The following is a 26,814-nucleotide window of genomic DNA, read 5'->3' on the forward strand; positions in this document are numbered from 1 at the left end:
AATTAATTCAGTAAAATTAGATGTGGAAGATGAAAAGAGGAAAGGAATATTAAATTAGTCTATGTGAAGTTCTCTGGGCAAATGCTATCAGGTTTATATTTTAACTGACCAATGAGGATAATGTTGTTAAGAGTCCACAAAATCTACAAGAAAATGTCTTAATGTAATTGTAGGGATCCAGTGGCTTCTAGGCAGCATGTGAACAAAATACCCTTCTGCTGATGTCTAATGTCCTGAGAGTTAAATTTCTCCTCCCCTTTTAGAATCTATCCAAGGCCACGCCTCAATCTGTATGCAAGAACACATGGATGAACTCCCTCCAGAATGCAATGTCATACACGAACAGCTGAAGAACACAAATTAAGGAATCCATGAAACCTGGATCACATGCCCTGGCTATCCACTTATGTAAAAGCCTCATGAATTGAACAGGGGTATCTGCACGTGAAAATATTCATTGTAATTGTTGCACAGATATGAAGAGAAGCAATGAGGACCTTAGGAAGACTTAGGTTTTATCTCTTAATGTGCTGTGTGACCTTGAACAATTCATTTAACTTTAGACCCGTTTTTTATCCAGAGGACAACTGGAAAATATTTGTTAAAACAATAATGCCTGCTTTGTCTACCTTGTAGAGTTAGAATCAAATCAGCTATACTGGTGAAAGCGCTCTGTAAAAGTAGGATATAAAAATCTACTTGGGCAGTGCTGTCCAATAGGGCTTTCTCCAGTGATGGAAATATTTTATATCTGTGCTTTCCCATATGGTAGCCATATTTAGCTATTAAACACCTAAAACGTGGCTGGTGGGACTGAGGGATTGAATTTTATTTAATTTTGGTTATAAATTTAAAAGGCCACATGGGGATAGCCCAGTGATGGATGTTAAGGGAAGACTTAACCTTTTCTTCTCTCCAGGTTTTAACTGACGGAAAGCATAGTTGGAATAAAATGTCAACTACTGGCAAAGCACTTGACCAATAACTTCCCAAGTATTACTCTAGTAAAGCTGAATTACAAAATACATCTTGAGCCTGGGGCCAGGTGGGGGGTGGACCTGCCTGCAGGAGCAAGAGAGGTCTGCAAGCACATCCTACATGCTAACGTCTCCAGCCAGACCTAAGCCCACTGGCCAGTCACAATAACAGATGGAAACAGAGAAAGTAGAGGAGACCCTACAGACAGGTCCCAGAGAGCCATTTAATACCCTGGCCTTGCTGACTTGTAGGCACAGTCCAGTAAATCTCTGACTCTAAGCAATAGGATGATCTATTCCTTACGTGGGAAAGATTATGTCAGAGAGAGTAAAGAGAAGAGTTCATTTCAACACCTAAGAAAAGTGGCAATAGGGATAAAAGTTCCCTCCAACCTAACAACAATTTTATAAGAAATGTGATGGGGACAATCAAATACGTTTTTGTTTCTCATGGTCAATAAGGGCCTTAGGGAAAACACAAAATACAAAACGACAGGAGATACTAACTGGGACCTGTTTCACAGGTGCTCCTGCTCTGTGAGTCACACCTTTGCCTCTGTGAGCCGTGGTCAGCACAGGGTGGTGGCCACAGCATCCCCAGGCCCTCTCGTTCACTCCTTCCTGTCCCCTTCCTGCTTTGTAGTGCTCTCCCTGTTGATGACTCTGAGTCACCCTGTAGTGCCCAGTAGTTCAGATAAGATGAATCTTAGGCAAACACATCTAGAAGGTATGACACTAACACTAGGTAGATTTACAATGGCATTGTGGCCACTTTAAAAGTCACTTTAAGAGTGAGTAGCTGGGGCTTCCCTGGTGGCGCAGTGGTTGAGAGTCTGCCTGCTAATGCAGGGAACACGGGTTCGAGCCCTGGTCTGGGAGGATCCCACATGCCATGGAGCAAATAGGCCCGTGAGCCACAACTACTGAGCCTGCGCGTCTGGAGCCTGTGCTCTGCAACGAGAGAGGCCGCGATAGTGAGAGGCCCGTGCATCGTGATGAAGAGTGGCCCCTGCTTGCCACAACTAGAGATAGCCCTCACACAGAAACGAAGATCCAACACAGCAAAAATAAATTAATTAATAAACTCCTACCCCCAACATATAAAAAATATATATATATAATAATAATGCTCAACTCAATACAGAATATGCTATAGAACCACCAACTTTAAAAAAAAAAAAAGAGTAGCTTTTCTCATGACCCCAAAATACACAACACCCCACAAAAGACCTGGAATAACCAAAGCAATCTTGAGAAAGAAAAACAGAGCTGGAGGAATCAGGCTCCCTGGCTCAGACTATACTACAAAGCTACAGGCATCAAAACAGTGTGGTACTGAAACAAAAACAAATAGATCAATGGAACAGGATAGAAAGCCCAGAAATAAACTCATGCACCTATGGTCAATCTACGATAAAGGAGGCAAGATTATACAATGGAGAAAAGACAGTCTCTTCAATAAATGCTGCTGGGGAAACTGGACAGCTACATGTAAAAAATGAAATTAAAACACTTTAATACCATATGCAACAATAAACTCACAATGGATTAAAGATCTAAATGTAATACCAGATGCTATAAAACTCTTAGTGGAAAACATAGGCAGAACACTCTGACATAAATCACAGCAAGATCTTTTTCAATTTGTCTCCAAGAGTAATGGAAATAAAAATAAAAATAAACCAGTGGGACCTAATCAAATTCAAAAGTTTTGCACAGCAAAGGAAACCATAAAATGAAAAGACAACCCACAGAATGGAAGAAAATATTTGCAAACGATGTGACTGACAAAGGATTAGTCTCCAAAATTTACAAGGAGCTTATGCGGCTCAATATCATAAAAACAAACAACCCATTCAAAAAATGGGCAGAAGACCTAAATAGACATTTCTCCAAAGAAGGCATACAGATAGCCAAGAGGCACATGAAAAAATATTCAACATCGCTAATTATTAGAGAAATGCAAATCAAAACTACAATGAGATATCACCTCACACCAGTCAGAATGACCATCATCAAAAAATCTACAAACAATAAATGCTGGAGAGGGTGAGGAGAAAAAGGAACCCTCCTGCACTGTTGGTGGAAATGTAAATTGATACAGCCACTATGGAGAACAGTATGGAGGTTACTTAAAAAACTAAAAATAGAGCTACCATATGGTCCAGCAATCACACTCCTAGGCATATATCCAGAGAAAAACATGGTTTGAAAGTATACATGCACCCCAGTGTTCACTGCAGCACTGTTTACAAAAGCCAAGACATGGAAGCAACCTAAATGTCCATCAACAGATGACTGTGGTACATATAAACACTAGAATATTACTCAGCCACTAAAAAGAATGAAATAATGCCATTTGCAGCAACATGTATGGAGCTGGAGATTATCATTTTAAGTGAAGTAAGTCAGACAAATATCGTATGATATCACTTATATGTGAAATCTATTAAAAATGACACAAATGAACTTATTTACAAAACAGAAACAGTCTCACAGACTTAAGAGAATGAACTTATGGTTACTGGGGGGGAAGGGTGGGGGAGGAGGGATAGACTGAGAGTTTGGGAATGACGTGTACACACTGCTATATTTAAAGTAGATAACCAACAAGGACCTACTATACAGCACAGGGAACTCTGCTCAATACTCTGTAATAACCTAAATGGGAAAAGAATTTGAGAAAGAATAGATACATGTATATGTATAACTGAATCACTTTGCTGTACACCCGAAGCTAACACATTGTTAATCAACTATACTCCAATATGAAATAAAAATTTTTTTAAAAGAGTAGCTTTTCCCATGATGTTTAATTTAACATTAGGTAAATGAGGTTGACTTCTTTATGAGCCCCAGAACCAGGCACATCCTGAAGTTTGTATGAGGAGACAGACTGTGGACTGGTAGAGGTGAGAAAGAAACTGTGCTTCTAGCCCCAGTTGTTCTCAGGTCGGATCTGTGTTCCTTCCCTTAGGGTCCCGTGAGAAATTGTTCCTTGGGGAAAATTCCATTGCTCCAAATCATTCCATGGAATCTCCTTTTCTTTCTGGTAATTTGCTAAGCACGAAGGAAAAAGCTAGAATGACAAAAAGGCTAAGCTGTGGATATCTGTATTTGGAGGAAAATGTTTGTGTGTGTGTGTATAAAATTAATAAAATTCATGATTTAGTGAATCTCTATCAGCTACTGTAAATCAAACCTGGGCTGATTCTTTGGTATTCAGTAAACTGGTTTACTTAACTGATGGCTACTCTTTACTAGGGATCTTGGAACACTAAATGGTCTTTATTGATCTTTAAATAAGTTGTGCTTTATACCTGCTCCACTGTTTTCAAGATAATTTTGGATTTTAATAAATTTGGATCTTTAATAAGAGCAGTTGTGGGTTAAATTAGTAAATCAGTGTAAACGGAAATACCAACTACCTTGTACATCTGAGTTTATATATAACAATTGGAAATTCAAGAGTTTAATCTTAGATATTAACTAGTTTATAAACTTCAGGTAATGCTTTTTTAACTTCTCTATCTTTTAACTGAGTTCAAAAACAAAACTTTGATGGGCAGCATATACTACTCAGACTTCAATTCAAATGCCATCTTCTGCCTTTTATCATAATGATATGAGGAAAATTGAGGGAAAACAATTATTCCATCTGATTTAAATACTTAAGAATCAGCCACAGCTCTTCAAGAAAACTTTCCTTGGGCTTCCCTGGTGGCGCAGTGGTTGAGAGTCCGCCTACTGATGCAGGGGACATGGGTTCGTGCCCCGGTCCGGGAAGATCCCACATGCCGCGGAGTGGCTGGGCCCGTGAGCCATGGCCACTGAGCCTGCGCATCCGGAGCCTGTGCTCCGCAACGGGAGAGGCCACAACAGTGAGAGGCCCGCGTACCGCAAAAAAAAAAAAAAAAAAAAAAAGGAAGGAAATGAAATAATTACAGAGTGTGATTAATGTTTTGAAGTTAATAGGCAAAGTTGTAAGAGAGGCTAACAAGGTGGAGTGAGGGCTTCAACAGATGGCCCTCACTTTTCAGTTATTTGTAAAGCAAATACTTGCTTTACAATGTTGTATTAGTTTTCTGCTGTACAGCGAAGTGAATCAGCTATACACATACACATATCTCCTCCCTCTTGGACCTCCCTCCCCCGCCCCCATCCCACCCATCTAGGCCATCACAGAGCCCTGAGCTGAGCTCCCTGTGCTATACAGCTGGTTCCCACTAGCTATCTATTTTACACATGGTAGTATATTTATGTCAAACCATAAGGAAGTGCTTTCTGATGAACTATAACATATGCTCAGACCTGAAGTCTGAGGAGTGCCCACCATGCTAAGTCTGCTTAGGAATAGTACTACAAAGATCCCAAAGAGAAAAGAGCTTGAGGTGATCTAGGAATTGTGAGAAGGTCCAGTGTGCCCTGTGTGGGGTGGCACAGGATGGGCTCCAGAGGTGGACAGTGGCTAGAATGTGCCTGGCCTCATAGTCATGGTAAGGGGTTTAGAGTTTATTCTAGCTACAAAGGGAAAATGTCATTATTAACTTACTTAGTCCTCTGAATTTCAATGGGGGCTTAGTGGTGACATGATCTGTTTACATTTTTTAAAAACTTCTGTGGCTTCTGTAGAAATGAAGGATTATAAGAGTGTAACACTTGTAGGAAGATAAGAGGCTAGAGCAAAAGTCTGGATAAAGATGGAGGTGGCAGGGCTTCCCTGGTGGTGCAGTGGTTGAGAGTCCGCCTGCCAATGCAGGGGACGCAGGTTCGTGCCCCGGTCCGGGAAGATCCCACATGCCGCGGAGCGGCTGGGCCCATGAGCCATGCCTGCTGAGCCTGCACATCCGGAGCCTGTGTGCCACAACGGGAGAGGCCACAGCAGTGAGAGGCCCGCATACCACCAAAAAAAAAAAAAAAAAAAAAAAAATGGAGGTGGCAGGAGCATTGTAGATGAGCAACTGCATGTGATGTGAGTATGTGAGGGAGCAGAAGAACGAAGAATCCATGGGTTTCTGGCTGGACAGTGGTGCCATTTGTCGCAATTCATTATAAGTTTTACATATCCAGGAGAAAGCAGAAGTGGAGATGTCAGGCAGGCAGTTGGATACAGAGGTCTGGATTTTAGAGGAAAGATTTACACTGGACATTCAAATCTGGAAGATATAATCCAGGAGGTAATATTTAAAGACACAAAAAGTATGAGGTCACTTGGGGAGAGGATGCAGTTAGAAAAGATAAATGCAATTGGGGTCCTTGGGAAATCCAACATTTAGAGGAGGAATAGCTAGCAAAAAGCATGAATGTATCCAGTAAGAAAGGGAAAATCAGGAGAGGGTGATGACTTAGAAACAAAATGAGAAGAATGTCTCTAGAAAGAAGAAGTTGTCAACTGGTAAAGACTGCTAAGAGGTTAAGATGAAGACAGAAGAGAATTCATGGGATTTGTCAACATGGAAGTCATTAGTAATTCTGAAGAGCATCAGTTGACTGGAGACGATGAAAGGTAGACAGGAAAGAGGGAGTGAGAAGCTGGAGACGGCACGAAAATTGTGCTGCAAAGGGGAGCAGAGATTATGGGACAGTAGCTGAGGGGATACGGATATTTAGACAAGTGGCATTTGTTGATTTGTTGTAAGATGAGAGATTCTGGTTGCGTGCTGGTAGGAATTATCCAGTAGTGAGGGAGATAACTGCTGATTCTAGAAACAGGGGGTACAACTGAAGGATAAAAACCCTTGGCAGGAGGAAAAAAATGAGATCTGGACTATCCAGTGGATCTGAACTACCAGAGGGTGCAGCAGTCAACAGGTTTCTGGATTTGGTTGTGCTAAAAGCCCTATTCTGATGGCTGCTTATTTTTTCAATGAAGGATGAGGTGAGATGCGGGGGCAAAGGGCAGGACAAAGAAGGCATACGTGGTTGCTTTGAAAGTGGGAAAGCAACTCTTCCAGGGAACAGTGGTAGGACCGCTTCATAGTGTTATGACCCTCCTTGAGATTTCTGACAGTCAAGGTAAAGTAAAACCAGCCAGCACGGTAATAGGATTATCACACGCTGTTGTGATGACACATCTACTTGTTAGTATCTTCCACCAGAGTACAGATTAGTTGAGGCTCAAGATCCTGTCTACGGTATTCACTGTTGATATTCCCCAGTGTCTAACAGAGCGAGCCAGTGAATTCACCATTCAGTGGTGAATAAGGAAGCAGGATTACCTTTGACACATTAGTAAAAGCAGGGCACATTAATGGTCATTTAGAAATTGTCATTTAAAGACAACACCATTTTGGTATAATTAGGAATCGATAGTATTTTTAAAATAATACTTTTGAAAGGTAGTGGCCCCTTCCATTAAATTTGAAATAAAACATTAGGGTGGCCACTGAGTATTAAAAAGACAAATGATTAAGAAAACAAATTTCCTCACAATGTTTCAATCACAGAACATATGCTCATATTAGCTATTAACTGTATTAAGTTTTGGAAGGACGTATATAACAGGAAAGAACGCATATCTTAGGAGTCTGCAAAGGTGTGCTCTTCGAGGGACCAAGAGATCCTTCTTTTTAATGTTGTGCTCCCCTAATTCCCCAAGGTCACCATAAGACTGTGGTTGATTATCCCATGTATTGTTAATTTGATGATTCCTTTCTACCTAACTTTTTTAAGAAATAACTTCAAAATTACACAATTTTGTAAAACGAAAACAATGCAAGGGACACCTACTCCTTCCTCAGATTAATTTCATCCCCATTTATTTTCTTATTCTTGCTCTCTCTTGCTCACTCTGTCTCTTCACAAATTTGTTTTTCCTTAACCATCTGAGGGTAAGTTACATACATGATGATTAAATTTTTAACAGCTGGGCGAGAGCAAGAATGTTACACTTTTGTTCAGTGTTGAAATATAAGCCAACTCATTCCATCGCTGCACTTACCATCTTCCGGAGCATGCTTGTATTCTTTGTCTTCCATCACTTCATAGTCAAACCCAAGAAGATCAATAGGGATGGTGTATTTCCTGGCATAGTTCTGCTGGGCACCAGTCAGGAAGGCTTGTGTGAAGAAGAAGCCAGAAAGCCAGAACACTGGAGGAGGGCCAACCTCGTACCATTGCTGTGGTGTCAAAGCACAAGTGTCCTGACAACAGGGTCTTTCAACTTTGAATGCAACATGGCTTAGTACAATTTGCCACAAACACTCCGCCTATTATCTTCTAGGTAAACTAATAAATAAGCTAACACTTTGAGGAATAAAAAGTCATACTATCCAAGTTTGAAAAATAGGCAGCATATTCAGCATTCGTTCTGACTTCAATTTCGTATCCATTGCACCAGCTCATGCAATGATATGAATCATAATGTGTGTGAATGCAGATACAAATGTATGTTTTATACATGCCCAGTGATTCCTTCAGAAAAGCTCCATGCAATAGTGAGTTTCTAATATACATTATTGCACGCTACATCACGTTGTTTAATTGAATAAAAGAAGATCTCCCTACAAGGTCTGGTCAGACGATAATGTTTCTTTCACTTTTTTTCCTCTCTGGTTGTTAGTACCCGGTAGAATATTCCTTTTGAAGTCTTCCCTTCTACTTCACCAAAATACAGTGAATCTAACATATGAAGACATAATATTGTACAAGGAACTTCCAGAAGATACAGGGTAGTGAGAGCTTAAGATCTTTATAAATACCAAGATATCTGGATATTCCGTTCATATCATATATTATAACAAGTAGTTGAGTTACTGACTCTAATAGTAAATTATAGAAGTCAGTCTGAAGAAGTGAATTTGAAGAACTTTCCCCTATAAGAATCCAAGGTAGAGTCTTCACTTTTCAAGAACAATCTTAATCCTTCAGTACCAAGTCTAGTATCAAAGAAGCCCTATATTATGGAAGGGGTGTTTTGTCATTTTATCCCCGGAGAAATCTCCTCACAGGCAATTTTTGATGTATTATGTATAGTACCTAGGAAATTAATCAATACTTCTGAGAAATATAGTTGTTAATAATAACATAGTTAAGCACCAATATTGCCAGATAATTAGGAGGCAGGCTTCTGCCCACTCTACATTTCCAAGACAATTAGCCTTTGAGGTTATTACTGACTTGGGCTGAAATAGCAATCTAGTGATTTCATGACCTGGAGGGGTGCTGGACAAGGAAGAAATAATTCTCCTTACTAGTAGCTTGTCTGGCTTTCTAAGATGCTGTGCTGTAGGAATCTCTTTTAAAACTAAATATTTAATGGAAATATCAACATAGCCAGTCCTTTTCCCTCTTCAAATGTCCTTGGCTTGAATGTCTAACTTCACTGAACACAAACACCTGCTCCTAAAGAAGCTTTCCGAGGTTCTACTTCCAATGTTAGTATTTTGACAATTCCATGTAACAGTTCCACAAACTATATGCAATATTGGGTAGTGGTCACTTGTGCCTGGGATGCACAGAAAAACTAGAGAGTCATACTTATTACGTTAGGCAACCTGATGAAGAAAATGAAATCAGAAGAAACTTAATATATGAGCATTTGGATGAACTCACCTGCAAAAACTTTAGTCTTGCAAGGAAGTCATTCACATAGCTCCCAAGTGGTTTGAGGCTTGGGTATGATTTACCCATCCACATTCCTGGAATTTTGACATTCAGAATGCTGCTAACCACTTCCTCAAGATCTGTAGACATCACTACAAGTCCCTGAAACGCATTTAACCATTGTTTAACACAACTGTATTCTAGGTTATGAATAATTTTATAATTGTATTTGTTTACAATTATGATTAGTTGAGTCATATAGCAAAAAAAGAAAAAAGATACTTTCTTTTGCTCACAAGTTGTGGAGTCTTTGAATTATTCCTTAGAAAAATATTAACAATTGTAATCTAATCAAACTTTAGTGGAAAATTTCTTTTCTTGAAATATAATTGACATACAACATTAGTTTTAGATGTATGACATAATGACTCAATATTTGTATATACTGTGAAGTGATCATCACAGTAAGTCTAGTTAACACCCATCACCATACATAGTTACGGCATTTTGTGTGTGTGATGAGAACTTTTAAGATCTACTCTCTCAGCAACTTTCAAATGTGCAATACACCATTATTAACTATAGTCACCAAGCTGTACATTACATCTCCATGACTTATTTATTTTGTAATTGAAACCTTTTGACCCCCTTTACCCATTTTTTTCCACCCTGGAAGATCTCAACACTTGGCTTCTCACTAGCTATTAAATCGCAGCCTAACTTTGACTTAGTTTACTTGTCCATTAAATGGACAACTAATATATCTCTGTCCTGCTTTCTTAAAAGGATAGTGATAAATATAAGATGAGGAAAATGATACAAAGTGCCTTGAAAGGTTAAGAAATCCTGGATTGCAACTATGAAGTCTAACTGATCTTATCCCATTTTGAAATGTAAAATAGATCATTTCATTTCATTGCTTAAAACCCTCTGAAGGCTTCCCTTTACCTTTACACTTTAGAATAAAATTGAAGATCCTAAGAGATGGTAACACTTTGAGGCCCTTGAAAATTTTATTTGATCCTGCAATTGGGCCAGTTGCCATCATCATTTCTGTTTTCTTCATAACTGACAATATAATTCCAACTAACATATGGAAAAGATTTTAGAGAAAATTTAATGGATTAAACATCCACATTTCATTTGCCTCCTTCCCCAAACCCTGAAACAACAGTAAAGGAATTTATTTGTTAGAGGCACAAGCCTAGGGACTTCCCTGGCAGTCCAGTGGTTAAGATTCTGCACTTCCACTGCAGGGGGCGCGGGTTCGATCCCTGGTCAGGGAACTAAGATCCTGCATGCCACACGGCGTGGCTAAAAAAAAAAAAGCCTCCAAGTGCAGGAAAAATAGGAAAAGGCAAGGCAATATTTGGAGCTACAAAGCATGTGGACTGTTGGTAGTTGACTTAGTAGTCAGGAGAAACTGGCAGACGGGAAAGTTAAGAATCGACTAGATATACACTAGGATACTCAAAGTATCAATATTTGGAACTGATGGCCCTAGCTGAAAGGGAGGAGAGGAGGGTGGTGCTAAATGAAGATTGTTGAAATCTGGCTTAAAAAATAGATTCCTGGGTCTTCTCCCACAAAACTGTACCTTATTCACCTTGAATGAAACCTGGAAAGGAAAATGAAGACATCCCTACAGTGGAGGGGATGCCAGGCTCAGGTGGGGTCAGAATTCCCATACTGAAATCAGGAATTAAGTGAATTCATGTGTATTGGTTGCTGAGCTCCCTGAGGCCTGTTTCCCCTTTTATCTCCCAGAATGCGGAAAGCCAGGCCTTCATCTTCCAGGAAGGATACAGGGAGGACCAGGTTAAGGAGAAACACAAGACACTGAATATTTCTTAGCCAAACAGCCCAGCCAGATTATACCACAGCCAGGCGGGCAGACTCCTCTCTCCATGATAACTCATATCCAACCACTCTTCTCCACCTCCACTGCTACAAGAAACCAACTCAGCGGGACTACTGCAATCACATAATTGGGTTCTGCCTGTGCTCTTGTTTCCCTACAATCCTTTCTGCAGTGGTCAGAGCAAACTTTAAAAATATAAAATAGATCATTTCATGTCATCACTTAAAACCCTCTGAAGGCCTCCCTTTACCTTTAAACTTTAGGATAATATTGAAGATCCTAACCTTGGCCGAGAAGGCCATCACGAAGCCCACGCCTTCCTCTCTCTGTCCTACCATTTCCCTCGTGCTCTCTACTCTAGACAAGCCAGCCTTCCCTACCATGCTCCTGGACCACGCCAAGCTGGTTTTCTCAGGGCCTTCGTGCTGGCTGGACCCTCTGCCCAAACGTTCCATGGCTTGTCCCTCCCATCAGGCCTCTCTCTTCAGAGCAGCCTGACCCCAAATGACTGAGTTTCCCACCCATCATTCTCTACATCCTTGTCCCATTTTATTTTTTTCCACTGAACTTACCAATGACTGAAAAAAATAAATTTATTTGTTCATTTTTTAATCGTTTGTCTCCCTAAGAAGTAAGCTCTATGAGAGCAGAAGCTTTGTCTTACTCCTTAACATTTTATGCCGTCTTAGCATATGTTCCATCCAACAAATGATCGCTACATGTACCACATCCTGTACTCATTTACACATTTATTAACTGTCAGCCCCAGAATTCGATACATTTTTTAAGGGTGGGGATTTTTTTTTCCATCTCCGGAACCAAGAACAGTGCTTTCACAGAATCTGTGCCCAATAAATATTTGCTGAGTAAATGAATGATATGTTTATTTCAATGATTTGTCCTTGCTGTACTTCCCCTTACCTTGATTGCTTTCTGGATGTTAATACATGATTCTCTTATGATCTGCAGCAACTTATTGAACCGTCCCATCTCTTGGACAAGCACCGTGTTCATGCTCTGAGTGTAAGTGGTTGGGTATCTCCTCATTGCAGACTCAACATTGAAGTTGTTTGGAAGTTTACCCAAGATGTCCCCAGCGACCTCATGTACTACTTCATCCGATGATTTTGCACCAGACTCTGCTGAACGAGACTGGAAAGAATCCAAACTACGAATCAGAAATCCTCATAAAAAAAAAAAAAAAGAAATCCTCATAAAAGTCTAAGAATTGCTGGATAGGAAAACTCCTAAAGTAAACTTTATAAGAATGAGTACTATTGATACTTTGCTATTTTGACTATGATTCTTCTCCCCACGAGATTTATTGAAGTGATGATAACAGGCATGGGAATGGAGTTTCGGGAGAAAAGCAATTGTTAGAAGGTAGATGTACAATGTTCAGAGGCAAAAGAAGGTCTGGAGGAGGCAAACAAGCTGCACATTGTGCTGCCCGGGGTCAGGGGAAGAGCAGATGGTACAGACAGAGGGAGAAAAAGCGTTCATGTTGGGGGGGGGTGGTCAAGTGACGACGGGCATCAAAGCCCAGGAGGACGAAATCTGATTTTTGCTTTCGCCACAAAATATATTTGGTAATAACTCTGGTGCCTAGTGGTTGCCAAAAGCAGAGATAGAGTTTTTTTTCCTTGAACCAAGAGGACAAAGAAAATAAGCTCATCTCCTCTAAGCAGTTGGAAGAGTTATGGCGATAAGGCAGACTTTAGGGATTCACACTGGAAGCAAGGAAGGGGAATTTCGTTTCAATTTTTATTTTTTATGTTTATAGTGACACCATGCAAATGAATCTATATTTTCTGGGAAAACCCTTTGAATCCTCAGAATAAATGAATGTGTGTGTATGTGTGTTGAGAGAGAACAAGCACTATTAGAAGATAAATGAATACATCTCATACTTTTCCAGTCCGTGGAAACTGTGTTTAGTCTTATTTCAGATTTTATATTTTCTAGTGTCTATATTAGCTCTATTCTATAAATATTGACTGTTACTTCTACTTAAGTTTCTAGTGAGATTTTTAATGCTGCCTAACACATTCCTATGAAGTTGTACAATAAAAAAATTAAATGTTGGTAAGTGTTAATTACATGCTAGCAAAAAAAGGCATATGCCAATATAGTAATCTTTTATCATGATCCCAAAACATTAGGTTTACAACTAAGTATATAAAACAAATTACAGAGAACAAAGAAGGTAATGAACATTTGGCCAAAACCAGTGAAATATCTATTCCCATTGCATTTAAAGAATCATATGCTGATTTCTATTTGTATTTTGATGTGCATACAATATACTATAAACTCAACCATTCCTATTTTCTAACAAGAGCTGTGCCTCCACCAAAAAACCCCGAAAAAAAAAAAAAAGAATCTTAGCCCTATAGCCCTTCAAAAATGTAAGAAAAATAATTTAGTAACACAAACATTTCTATACCTATTCCTCACACACCAAAATCACACAATTGGGGGGGGGGTTTGTTTTAAAAGTAATACCTAACTGATATTGAGAATTAAGAGCAAAAGAGTGTTATTTATTTGTAATTATATAACTTAGCTTTTTTCCTTTTTACCACTTTCCCTTAGAGTTTTCACAAACACCGTTTGAAATCTAATGGTCGTTGCCCTTTTATTAAACAAATAAAGATAAGTGGGATCCATTTTCAAGGAGACATCATGGAATTTAGCCTTCCCATTTCTAGTTTCACAATATTTTAGGTTGAAACAATTTTCTTATTCAAAAGAGAGTCTGGCACACTATAAAACTCTTAGAGGAAAACACAGGCAGAACACTCTGTGACATAAATCACAGCAAGATCCTTTTTGACCCACCTCCTAGAGAAATGGAAATAAAAACAAAAATAAATAAATGGGACCTAATGAAACATAAAAGCTTTTGCACAGCAAAGGAAACCATAAACAAGACGAAAAGACAACCCTCAGAATGGGAGAAAAGATTTGCAAATGAAGCAACTGACAAAGGATTCATCTCCAAAATTTACAAGCAGTCCATGCAGCTCAATAACCAAAAAACAAACAACCCAATCCAAAAATGGGCAGAAAACCTAAACAGACATTTCTCCCAGGAAGATATACATATAAAACAGAAACTAACACACCACTGTAAAGCAATTATACTGCAATAAAGATGTTAAAAAAAAAAGAAGATATACAGGTTGGCAACAAACACATGAAAGGATGCTCAACATCACTAATCATTTGAGAAATGCAAATAAAAACTACAGCGAAGTATCACCTCACACCAGTCAGAATGGCCATCATCAAAAAATCTACAAACAATAAATGCTGGAGAGGGTGTGGAGAAAAGGTCATATACCCTGAGAAAACCATAATTCAAAAAGAGTCATGTACCACAATGTTCACTGCATCTCTATTTACAATAGCCAGGACATGGAAGCAACCTAAGTGTCCATCAACAGATGAATGGATAAAGATGTGGCACATATATATAATGGAATATTACTCAGCCATAAAAAGAAACGAAATTGAGATATTTGTAGTGAGGTGGATGGACCTAGAGTCTGTCATACAGAGTGAAGTAAGTCAGAAAGAGAAAAGCAAATACCATATGCTAACACATATATACAAAATCTAAAAAAAAAAAAGAAAAATGGTTCTGAAGAACCTAGGAGCAGGAAAGGAATAAAGATGCAGACACAGAGAATGGACCTGGGCTTCCCTGGTGGCGCAGTGGTTGAGAGTCCGCCTGCTGGTGCAGGGGACACGGGTTCGTGCCCCGGTCCGGGAAGATCCCACACAGCCCATGAGCCATGGCTGCTGAGGCCCGCGTACCATAAAAAAAAAAAAAAGGATAATGGACCTGAGGACACAGGGAGGGGGAAGGGTAAGCTGGGACAAAGTGAGAGAGTGGCATGGACATATATACACTACCAAATGTAAAATAGATAGCTAGTGGGAAGCAGCCACATAGCACAGGGAGATCGTCTCGGTGCTTTGTGACCACCTACAGGGGTGGGATAGGGAGGGTGAGAGGGAGACACAAGAGGGAGGAGGTATGGGGATATATGTATACGTATAGCTGATTCACTTTGTTATAAAGCAGAAACTAACACACCATTGTAAAGCAATTATACTCCAATAAAGATGTTTTCTTTTTTTTTTTTAAAAAAAGAGAGTCTGGCAGTTAAGCATAAGCAAAAGAGCTCTGCAGAAGTAACATTCTCAGCTCCAATACTGGCTCTTGTCATTTCAAAAGATATTTTGGTTAAATACACAAGATAAAGGTCTTGTCATTGTGACCTTGCTCTCCGACCTGCAGTTCTGGTCTATCTCATTGCCTCTGAATTGTGGTTAATCCCGATGTAGAATCACTGAACTCCTGCTTACCCATTACTATAACTGTACTTGCCAATCTGAGTTGGAGGATATTGAAAGAGGTTGTTTAATTACATACTGAGAAGATACCCCAAGTGTATTTAAACTTATTTGCTTGGCTGTGAGTCATTTTCTGTTGGACTGAGCCCACTGCTTCATGTGGCACAGCCCATCAGGTTTAAATAAAACCAAAAGACACTATAAATCTCCTGCTGTCAGACGGTTGTGTACTACAGGCACTGATGTTCCTAACAATCTACTTACTCATGTCTGTGTATATGCTTTCATGCTCAGGCAACAACTGATTTTAATGGTATTAACGTGTAAAACGGACATAAAAAATAATCTTTGTCCTTTCTGCCTTACGAGTAAATGTCATCTTACAGTAGACCAGAGCTAGAAGTTCCATGAACTCTTCCATCAGTGACAGCACACCATTTCATGCTCCTAATCTGGTTCTTTTAGCTTCCCGCCCCCAACTCCCAACCCAGCATCTCTGGTTATCTGCCTTCTAGGTCCTATCCCATGTTTAGAATCTAGAAAGAATATCACATAGTGGTTCAGAACACAAATTCTGGAGCCAAACTAGTGGGAGTCAGACTGCTTGGCTTTGAGGGCTGGCTTGAAATTGTACTAGCTGACCTTGAGTAAATGACTTAATCTTTCTGTGTCTGAGTGTTTTAGCTGTAAAATGGGCATAATTAGCACCCTCACTTCATAGGACTGTCGTAAGCATCACACTGTTATACATAAAGCATTCAGAACAGTGCTCCCATACAGTAACCACTGTCAAATTATTAACTATTATTAGTATTAATCTGAGATTCCATAAAAATAAAAAAGACCAGCTCGAAATCAGTTTGGGGGATAATTTGCTTGACTGAATAAACATCCTGAACTTACTAAAATTTCATTCAATCACTAAGGGAACTCACCGTTTGGACTAATTTGCTTTCAAAAATAAAAAAAAAAAAAAAACAAGCATATCTTCTAATGGGAGAACAATACAAGGGAAGATCTCTAAATAGACAAGCAAGATTAAATATCTTTCATTCAAATGTACTGACTCGTGCCCAGGGCATGCTGAAATCTGGTGCCTTGGAAGGTCATTCTCCGACATGCGCTTACATTTATGCTCTCACCAGTGGAGCCGCATGTCTAAGAGTCAAAGGTTCTCCTAAACCTTTTAATTTATTTTGTACTGACTATTATATTCCTTAAATATTATGTAATCTGATAAAATACTGATGTGAAAGAAACTATTTCTATGTAAACTAGGTTAAATGTTCTAGAATATTTGATAAAGATAAGTCATTTAAAAATGTTGAATTAGTAAGAGAGAAAATAAAATAGGCAGAATTCTAGATGGATTCTGGCGTTAAACTGCTTCCAGGTATCTTTGAAATTCTTCTTCCACTTTAAAGGAAGTAAAAAAGGATAATGTATTAGGGCATGATTTAAGCAAGAAAGGCAAAATGGAACTCATAGCAGCAGAATGATATCAAAGAATACTCAAAGAATATTATTCAAAGAACTCTTGGAAGCAGAATGATACTCAAAGATTCTTCCCAAATCAAAAGACTGATGAAAACAAAACCCACACATTCATTTACTTTATGTTTAAACCCATTTTTAAGTTACGTATTTTTTTTCTCTTCCTTAAAGTGGTTCTCCACTTGAAGAGATGGAATTCTGTGCCTGGGCCTCTACCGTGTTGTCTCATGCTGCTTGGGGAGCATCCTTTCCAGCCTCAGAAGCCAGTTCCTGCACAGATCACACACCTGCGTGAGAAGAATGTTATCAAACAGCAGTTGAGTTTCTGACTGATCTTTAGTGATATCTGCATTGGCATTCATCCCAAAGATTTCCGGAGCTGGGGTCAGCGGCAGTGTCTTTGTGTATTCGATGTAGCTTTTGTGCTGCAAAGATGAGTAACAAGGAATCAGGAGGTTAGAAATCAGGAAATCAGGTTAGAATTACAGAAATCTAATTATCCTGTAGAGCTTGCTCACTGAAAAGAGATAATTTTTAATACTCAAGTTACTGAGTGGATGAGCCTGTGAGCCTGGACACTGAATGCTTTCATTTTCTTTCAACCTGGGCCAAAGTGTTAAAAAAAAAAGAGAGAAAAAAATGTCCCATTCAACTGGAATGGATCTGAAAATGGAGAGAGGAATATCCTGGCTGCTTCATTTAGAAATTCTTCCAGAGAAATCTTTCTGTGTTGCATTTGCTGATGACTGTTCTTAGTTTATCACAATATTTTTTTTTCCGCTTTAGTCTGATTTTTCTGTTTACTCTTATTGTGATAAATCCACGTAATTCAGAAAAGTGAAAATCATCTGAGATTTTATCATGAGATAACCACCATTAATATGGTAAATCTTTTTATATATATGCAGACATGTTTTATATTTTATTTATGTGAATTTCTATCAAAATTCCATACTTTTCCTGATGCTCATATAATCATATCTGAACATTCATATATTGGGTTGGCCAAAAAGTCTGTTCATAAGACGTTACAGAAAAATCCGAACGAACTTTTTGGCCAGCCCAATACATGTACGGTAGCGGGGAGACTGGTCACTGGTGGTTTTTCGACATGGGTCATGTTACATAACCTGACTTCATCTTTGGCCATCTTCTCACTTACCAAATCATCACTGGAGATCTTGTTACCATGACTCCCTGTGTTGACTTGCCCCACCCAGTCAGTGACCTGGGCTCTGGGACTGATTTTTCTCTTCATCTCTATTAGTGTCTGCCCTCAGCTAGAATCCATCCTAGTGGATGATGGGGTCATGGTTATGTGCCTCCGTTGCCTGTGGCTGTGTTTTTAACTTTCAATATGTGCCCTTTTGACTTCTGGGAATAAAATGAGAACCAATTTAATTCTGCTGGCAGTCCCTAGAAGTCTACTGTGTGATAATCTGAAGGCAGATACCACATCTTCTACTAGACAGGACTGGAAAAAGTAGCAGAAGAGAACCTTGGTCTTGTGAAGCAGGTGTGATACTCTGTCCCTTTCTACCTGTGGGATCTTGGGCAAGTCATTTAACTTTAGTGAACTTACTTTCTCACTTGTAAAAGGGAAAGAAAGAATAATAACTCAAATGTTAATTAGATGCTCCAGTGGGATAATTACATGTAACTGCTTTGTAAATAAGCATGATCTAAATGTTAACTATTATCGTTAATACGATTTTGTAACCCCTTCTCATGTGTATTTCCATTTTAATTGGGGACCATGCCTTTTTTCCCAAAGCACTGAATTCACAATAATAGGATTTCAGGTCACTGAGGAAGCCATTCTTGGGTGAGGAACATTTCTGATAGTCTTCACATTACAGCAAATAGGAAACCACTAACTCCATCTTTGCATGGGATTTGCTCTGTCCCTATAGGACCGAAGAAAGTACACACAATGGTTAAAAAACAAGGCTTCTTTTTTTAAAAAAAATCACCTTTTTCTATGTCAGAGGAATTCCACATTTTACTGCTTTTAGTTTTCTTGAAGAGCATATGTACTTACATCACCAGAAGGAGGCACAAAATAGATGCCACTGGAGTCGAATTTATAGTGCGGATTCTGAACTAATTCCGTGTTGAAGAATTTGTTCAAGATGCTGCGCAGCGTGCGCCGGTCCCAGTCGTCAGTCACGCGGCCGCCGTAATTGCACTCGCCCGTCATGTACTGCAGGGCGTCGTAGGGCAGTTCCTAGAGTAGAGGTCAAGTCGCTCAACCAGTCAAGACTTAGCAGTGGCACATCATACAGGATCGTGTTTCTTGTTTGCTCATGTTATTTAAACAGTTTACGGAAAGTTTGCATCAACACAATTTCCCTTTATGTACTTCCCGGCTAATTTCCTGTAATTTTCCCCAGGCTCTCTCTCTCCTTCTCTGATTTGTCATTTCCATTAGGTCAGTGCAAAGAATAGAAATCCTCTATTAACTTGTGAACTCACCTCTGTTCAACCAACATTAATGGACCACCTACTATGCCTGATGCAAAATTAGTTAGACCATAATCCGATTCCTGAAAATCCTGCACTGTTGAATGACATTCAAAACCAATCCAATATAATTCCGAGATAATCAGTGTTCATTTCCTTCACCACCTCTTTATATCTGTATATGTTTGACAATTAGAATCACACTATATATACAATTTTGCATATAATTTTTCACCAAATCTCATATTATGAGATATCTTTTACTGTTTCACGAAATACTCTTTGAAAAGAGTTTTTAATAACTATCTTCTAATATTGAAGATTTCAGTTGCTCCCAATTTTCTACTTTGTTAAATTGTTTCATTAAATATACATCCCTTAAAATTGCTAATGATTCTTTAGTCTAGGTTCCTGAAAGGGAAATAACACTGTCAAAGGAAAGAAGTTTATAAAAAGCAATTGACTAATGTCACCAAACTGCTTTCCTGAAAGGCTGTAGTAATTGTAGGAATCAGTTTTAAAATCTCTGCTAATTTGATTGACCAAAGGTAATTAATATTGCGTTAACTTGCATTTTCTAGAATACTAATGAAATTTATGATATTTTCATATGTTTAAATACATTTGTTCTTCTGTGAACTAGCCTATTTTTTTCAATTAGTTTTTTGAATTTTTTAAATTTTTATTTATTTATGGCTGTGTTGGGTCTTCGTTTCTGTGCAAGGGTTTTCTCTAGTTGCGGCAAGCGGGGGCCACTCTTCATCTTCATGGCGGTGCATGGGCCTCTCACTATCGCGGCCTCTCTTTTTGAGGAGCACAGGCTCCAGACATGCAGGCTCAGTAGTTGTGGCTCATGGGCCTACTTGCTCCGCAGCATGTGGGATCTTCCCAGACCAGGGCTCGAACCCCTGAATTGGCAGGCAGACTCTCAACCACTGCGCCACCAGGGAAGCCCTCAATTAAAGTTTTAATAGTTTTATTTGTATAAGCTCTTTTATAAATCTACCTTTATCAAATTTCTTGAAATATTTTTACTGTAGGTTTTCCTTTTTATTATATTCTCTAGTACATAGAATTTCTAAGTGTTTATGAATGCAAAAGAATTGATTTTTCATATTGCGATTTTATTTATCCTAAGCATAAATACTTACACAATTCAGTAATATAGAGAATTCTCTCACTGCTCACAACAAAACTATTATCATTTAGGGAAAAAAATGATAATTAAACAATAAAATTGTTTTTAATTTAATTTTTTGGGATATAATTCACATATTATATTAGTTTCAGGGGTACAAATAACGATTTGATATTTGTATATACTGATCACCACAGTAAGTCTATTTAACATCCATCACCGTAATCACAATTTTTTTTTGTGTTGAGAACTTTCAAGATCTGTTTTCTTTAGCCACTTTCAAATATGCACTATAGTATTAACTATAGTCACCATGCTGGACATTACATATCTTAATTTTATTTTACTTATTTTTTTTTTTGATATTGACATTTAAAAAATGTTTATTCACCATTTGTATTTCTTATTGTTAAATTATCTACTTTATTCTTTTATGTGTTTTCCTCATATGAATGCTTTCTTTTTTCATTATTAAAAGCTCTTTATAAAGATACCGAATCAGTTTGTCAGAAAAATTTTAGGTATTTTCTCCAGTTTTCATTTGTCTTTTATTTTTATTGTGTTTGTTTTTGGTATTTTAATATAGCAACGTTTTAAAATGTTTTCTACTAAAATACAGCAATCTTTTTACTTTAGGATTTTTTTCACCATTTTTGTGCTATAAATGCCCTTCTGGCAGTTATCGGCTAAAAGTTAAAGTGTATATACCCTACATCTCAGTGATCCCACTTGGAGGAATCTCTTCAGTAAAAAACAACAGCACTTGGGAAGAATAGGTGGTAGTGATTAGACAGAAGGAATTTATTGAATTCGGGCTTGGGAATTAAGAGACTTGTTACTTGGTAGAATTGGAAGTGAAGGCAGTGAATTTAGGAGAACAGCTCAGTGACCAAGACGTGGTGGAGAAACAAGCAGAACCAGGAGGGAGAACAACGGCACGGTGTTGAGGGGCATTTGCAGATGCAGGCAGTGCTCGGGTTTGCCTTGTTGACAGGTCCCCACCTCATAAAACTGAAATATAGTAAGAAAACTCCTGTGTGAATTAAATAGTATATGAACATGAGCTGGGCCCTGGGAGGGCTTTGTGAGGCAGACATAAGATGAGATCTGGAGGGGAGGAGTTTGGCTTATGTTTAAAGGGTTAAACCTGCCAACATTCCCCTGAGAGCTGATGGGTAAACTTGTTTCTCTCAGTAGCTTGATCACAACCAGGGCCAATCAAACTGGGGAATGCATTCTTCCAGGCGCCCAGGTCCATCGGCTGAGGTCGCAGAAAGAGTAGCAGCTCGCTGCTGGGATTTCTTCTCTGTTCTGTTGTTATAAGAGGGTTGAGACCACAGGCCAGGAGAGAGTGCAGAAGTCGGCAACTATATGCAAGGTTATATATGAAGTTATTCACTTTAACATTACTTATTAGTAAGAAATATAAAGTAAATAAAATCGTGATAGTCGAAAGTGGGAAATGCTGTGTATGCAGCCATTAAAACAAAGATCTGTATCTATTTTGGAAGTTGTCCACAACATATGTGAGTGAGAAAAGCAAGCTGAAAAATGACATACAGATGTAATTATGTTTTTGAGGAAAATGTGTGCGTATATTGTATATATAACTATTTGTGCCTAGGAAAAAATTTGGACAGGCCCTCCTAAGCTGTGAAATTGACTGCTTTGGGGGTGAACTTAGGGTGAGAGTGAGGGGGTGAGCCTTTCTCTCACACACAATCACACACACACAACCCTCCCAAAGGGAATTACCCATTTGCCAAGTACATTATATACATCCACTTGTATTTTCTTCTGTTACAGTTTACTTTTTCTTATTTATGTTTTTTAAATTAAAATATATAAAGAACTCATACAGCTCAATAACAAAAACCAAAAAATCTGATTAAAAAATGGGCAGAGGGGCTTCCCTGGTGGTGCAGTGGTTAAGAATCCGCCTGCCATAGCAGGGGACACGGGTTCGAGCCCTGGTCCGGGAAGATCCCACATGCCGTGAAGCAACTAAGCCTGTGCGCCACAACTACTGAGCCTGAGCTCTAGAGCCTGCGAGCCACAACTACTGAGCCCGCGTGCCACAACTACTGAAGTCTGCACGCCTAGAGCCCATGCTCTGCAACAAGAGAAGCCACCACAATGAGAAGCCCATGCACTGCAACAAAGAGTAGGCTCCACTCGCCACAACTAGAGAAAGCCTGCGTGCAGCAACAAAGACCCAATGCAGTCACAAATAAATAGATAAAATAAATTTATATTAAAAAAATGGGCAGAGGACCTGGATATTCTTCCAAAGAAGATATACAGACAGCCAATAGACACATGAAAAGATGCTCAACATCATTAATCACCAGAAAAATGCAAATCAAAATTACGATGGGATGTCACTTCACACCTGTCAGAATGGCTATTATCAAAAAGACAAGAAATAATACATATGTTGGTGAGGTTGTGGAGAAAAAGGAGCCCTTGTGTACTGTTGGAGGGAACGTAAATTGGTGCAGCCCCTATGGAAAACAGTATGGAGCTTCCTCAAAAAACAAAATTAAAAACAGAACGACCGTATGATCCAGCAATTCCACTTCTGGGTATTTATTCAAAGAAAATGAAAATACTAATTTGAAAGGCTATATATCCCTATGTTCATTGCAGCATTATTTACAATAGGTAAGACATGGAAGCAATGTAAGTGTCCACTGATGGATGAATGGATAAAGACGTGGACTATATGTGGAATACACAATACTATTCAGCCATAAAAAGAATGAAATCTTGCCATTTGTGACAACGTGAATGGATCTTGAGGGTATTATACTAAGTGAAATAAATCAGACAAAGACAAATACTGTGTGATTTCACTTAAATGTGGAATCTAAAAACACAAAACAAGTGAACAAACAAAACAAAACTTATAGATACAGAGAACAGACTGATGGTTGCCAGAGGGGTGGTGAGTTGCCGGGAGGGCAAAATGGGTGAAAGAGATTAAGACGCACAAATTTCCAGTTATAAAATAAATAAGTCATGGGGATGTAAGTACAGCATGGTGACGTTAGTCAATAATACTGTGGCGCAAATTTGAAAGTTGCTAAGAAAGTAAATCTTAGAAGTTCTCATCACAAGAAAAACAATTTTTTTTTAACTCTACGGTGACAGATAACTAGAAGTATTGTGGTGATCATTTTGCAGTATATACAAATGTTGAATCACGTTGTATACCTGAGACTAATGTAATGTTGTAGGTCAATTATACTTCAATAAAAAAGAACAAAATTTTGATTGCTGAAGGATTACGTTCAATTTAGTATCAAAGGGAACTGTGAATCACATTCCACAAAGAATATCTCTGCATTTCTTGATGGGTTATATGCCATGCATGAGTAGCAGTTTTGTGCAGTTTGCTATATGATCACTGTGCTGGAGGAACAGGAGGTACGGCTCAACTGTCATTTCATAGAAGGAACCAGTTCAGTCAGTCCCACGCGTCATTAAAAGATTCTCTGTAGCATTTGCCAGGATGGACAATTCCTGATATTCCATATTTACTCAGTGTGCTCACTCCCCCTTTTTCTCTGGCTGTTTGGCCTGCATTTTCCATTTCTCCTGTCCTCTCTCCTACCATTGATATTGGGTGTTCACCAGCAGCCAGGCTTTAGTTCGTTTTTACGCTACAAGGCCTCCCTTTTAAATCTCAGGTGTTCTCAGGCTTCTCCTTACACATTAACAATTCACAATTCTCTATTTGTGCTCACTCTCTTCTCTCGGGCTTTATGTCCATATGCCAAAAGCCTACCAGATACCATCGATATCTACACCTAGACACCCCAGATGTATCAAATGTACAAGACTGAATTATTTATCCACTCACCCACCCCCATTCCACTGACCCACCTGCTATATACCCATTAATTCCTGATACCTATTCCCTTTCTGGATTAATGAGTGGTGGTAGGACCACCAACTGAGACCCCAAAACTAACATTAACAGACTTCTCCCTCTCCCTTTACCATTTACTATCTAAGTCATTTCAATCCTTTTCCCTACATATCTATTATATCTCTTCCACGTTCCCCATCCTAGCCCAGATGCTTTAGTTTAAACTCATATCATCTCTTGCCTGGGTTATAACTAATACAGGAGACCATTAGTTTTCTAGGGCTGCTGATAGGTGGCTTAAAACAACAGAAATTTATTGTTGAAGAAGTTTGAAATCAAGGTGTTGGCAGGGCCACACTCCCTCCACATCTTCTAGGAGGATACTTCCTTGTCTCTTCCAGCTTCCGTAGCCCCAGATGTTCCTTGGTTTGTTACAGCATAACTCCAATTGCTGCCTCTGTTTTCACATGGCTGTCTTCTCTGTGTATCCAAATTTCCCTCTTTTCATAATGATACCAGTCATGTTCTATTAAGGACTCACCCTACTCCAGTATGACCTCATCTTAGTTTAACTGATTATATCTGCAACAACTCCATTCCCAAATAAGTTCACATTCTGAGGTAGAATGGATTAGAACTTCAACATATTTTTGGGGGAGCGACACAATTCAACTCATATCATCTTAAACTGGCGTGTCATCTAAATCCCTCTAATCTGCTCTCCACTCTGTTGCTAGAGTGGTCTTTCTAAAATGCAAATACTCTCCTAAAAGCAGACCAATAACAATATAATAATTCCAGATCAGCATGGCATACAAGGATGTTCCAAATCATTTATACTTAACCAAACCTTTTTACTTATTGGTACTTTTTTTTAACCTTTTTATTGCTGCTTCTTTACACCATCCACCTGAAAACCTTCTATTCATTGTTTGAGTCCCAAGCAACTGCTCCTCTGTGGAACCTTCCCTAATCACATCCAGCAAGTTGCTTACCTCCTTGTTTGTGTTCATATCTTTAAAAAGCTAGGGTGACCAAATAAACTACTGTCCAAACTGTAACACTTTGAGAGTGAACGTGGGCACTAAAGACAATTAGTATTATGGAATTTTAGAGTACTATATATATATATATATAAAATAGTATACATATAGTATATAACTCTATTTTTATATTGGCAGACCTGTAAGTAGTTTTATTCAAACATTGCTTTTAAAATAAGATAATTACTTAAAATAAGAAATTGAAGCAAAAATTTTATAATGATTAAGAGTTTAAGCAGAATAACTTTTCTTAGTGTATATTCATGTACTTTAACTTCTTAGACATCTTTCTCTCTCAAATAATGTCTCCGATGTTTTCCCGAAGAATGTACTTTTCAACATGGTCTCACTGTTCTTTTTAATTTTTAAAGTAAAATTGTCTATAATGTTTTGCAAAGTTTCATTTTATGGTTACTAAATTTTAAATTGCTGACACTTTTAATTGACTCCACTACATACTATAATATTTTAAATTAGAATATACTCTACAGGTTCGTGAACAAATTGCTAATTAAAGGAGCTCCTCATTCTTTTTGTTTGTATTCAAAAGTGTAATTATTTTAGCTCAAATACTTCCACATGCATTGTTTCATTATAGCTTTTGCCTCCATTCTTAGTATGTTTTAAAAATAAATATTATTACAAGAAAGAAATTCATCAAATCTATGCTTCTTTTGAATGTTTCACCAAATTTTAATGCTGCAAAATCAAAGGCCTTCTCAACTCACTTCATTTTAGTACAGAATACAAATTTGCCCAAAGAAACACAGAAGACCAGACAAATGTTCTTCACCTAAGTTTAGATATGTCATTTGAGCTCTCAATATTTATTTTCTTGTTTTCTCCTTTGTTTTTATAGAGAGAGGATTCAATGACTTCCTGTTTGTAAGCCTTTCTTAAAAAAAAATCACAATTCACTAAAAGTTTCAAAAACCAAAGGTTTTTTTGATACTCCATTGATTGATTTAAAGATTTCCAACTAATTTTGAACAAAATTCTATCAAAATTTAGAGGATTTGCTTTCGAAAAAGTTCCATATCCTTTTAGGACACTTG

At 38.4% G+C, this 26,814-nt stretch overlaps 1 protein-coding gene across 1 annotated transcript in view; it reads right to left on the reverse strand.

The window, feature by feature from the left end:
• DNAH7 (dynein axonemal heavy chain 7) overlaps positions 1–26,814 on the reverse strand; it is a 248,183-nt gene that overhangs the window by 2,798 nt on the left and 218,571 nt on the right. The window contains exons 59-63 of the mRNA XM_065880632.1: positions 19,283–19,468; positions 17,529–17,666; positions 12,304–12,534; positions 9,531–9,683; positions 7,918–8,095 (exon numbers count right to left, since the gene is read on the reverse strand). Coding sequence (XP_065736704.1) covers positions 7,918–8,095; positions 9,531–9,683; positions 12,304–12,534; positions 17,529–17,666; positions 19,283–19,468 — 886 coding nt within the window. The remainder of the gene's footprint in view (positions 1–7,917; positions 8,096–9,530; positions 9,684–12,303; positions 12,535–17,528; positions 17,667–19,282; positions 19,469–26,814) is intronic.

This window comes from Phocoena phocoena, chromosome 7 (assembly GCF_963924675.1).
Source record: "Phocoena phocoena chromosome 7, mPhoPho1.1, whole genome shotgun sequence".
Lineage (NCBI taxonomy): Eukaryota > Metazoa > Chordata > Mammalia > Artiodactyla > Phocoenidae > Phocoena > Phocoena phocoena.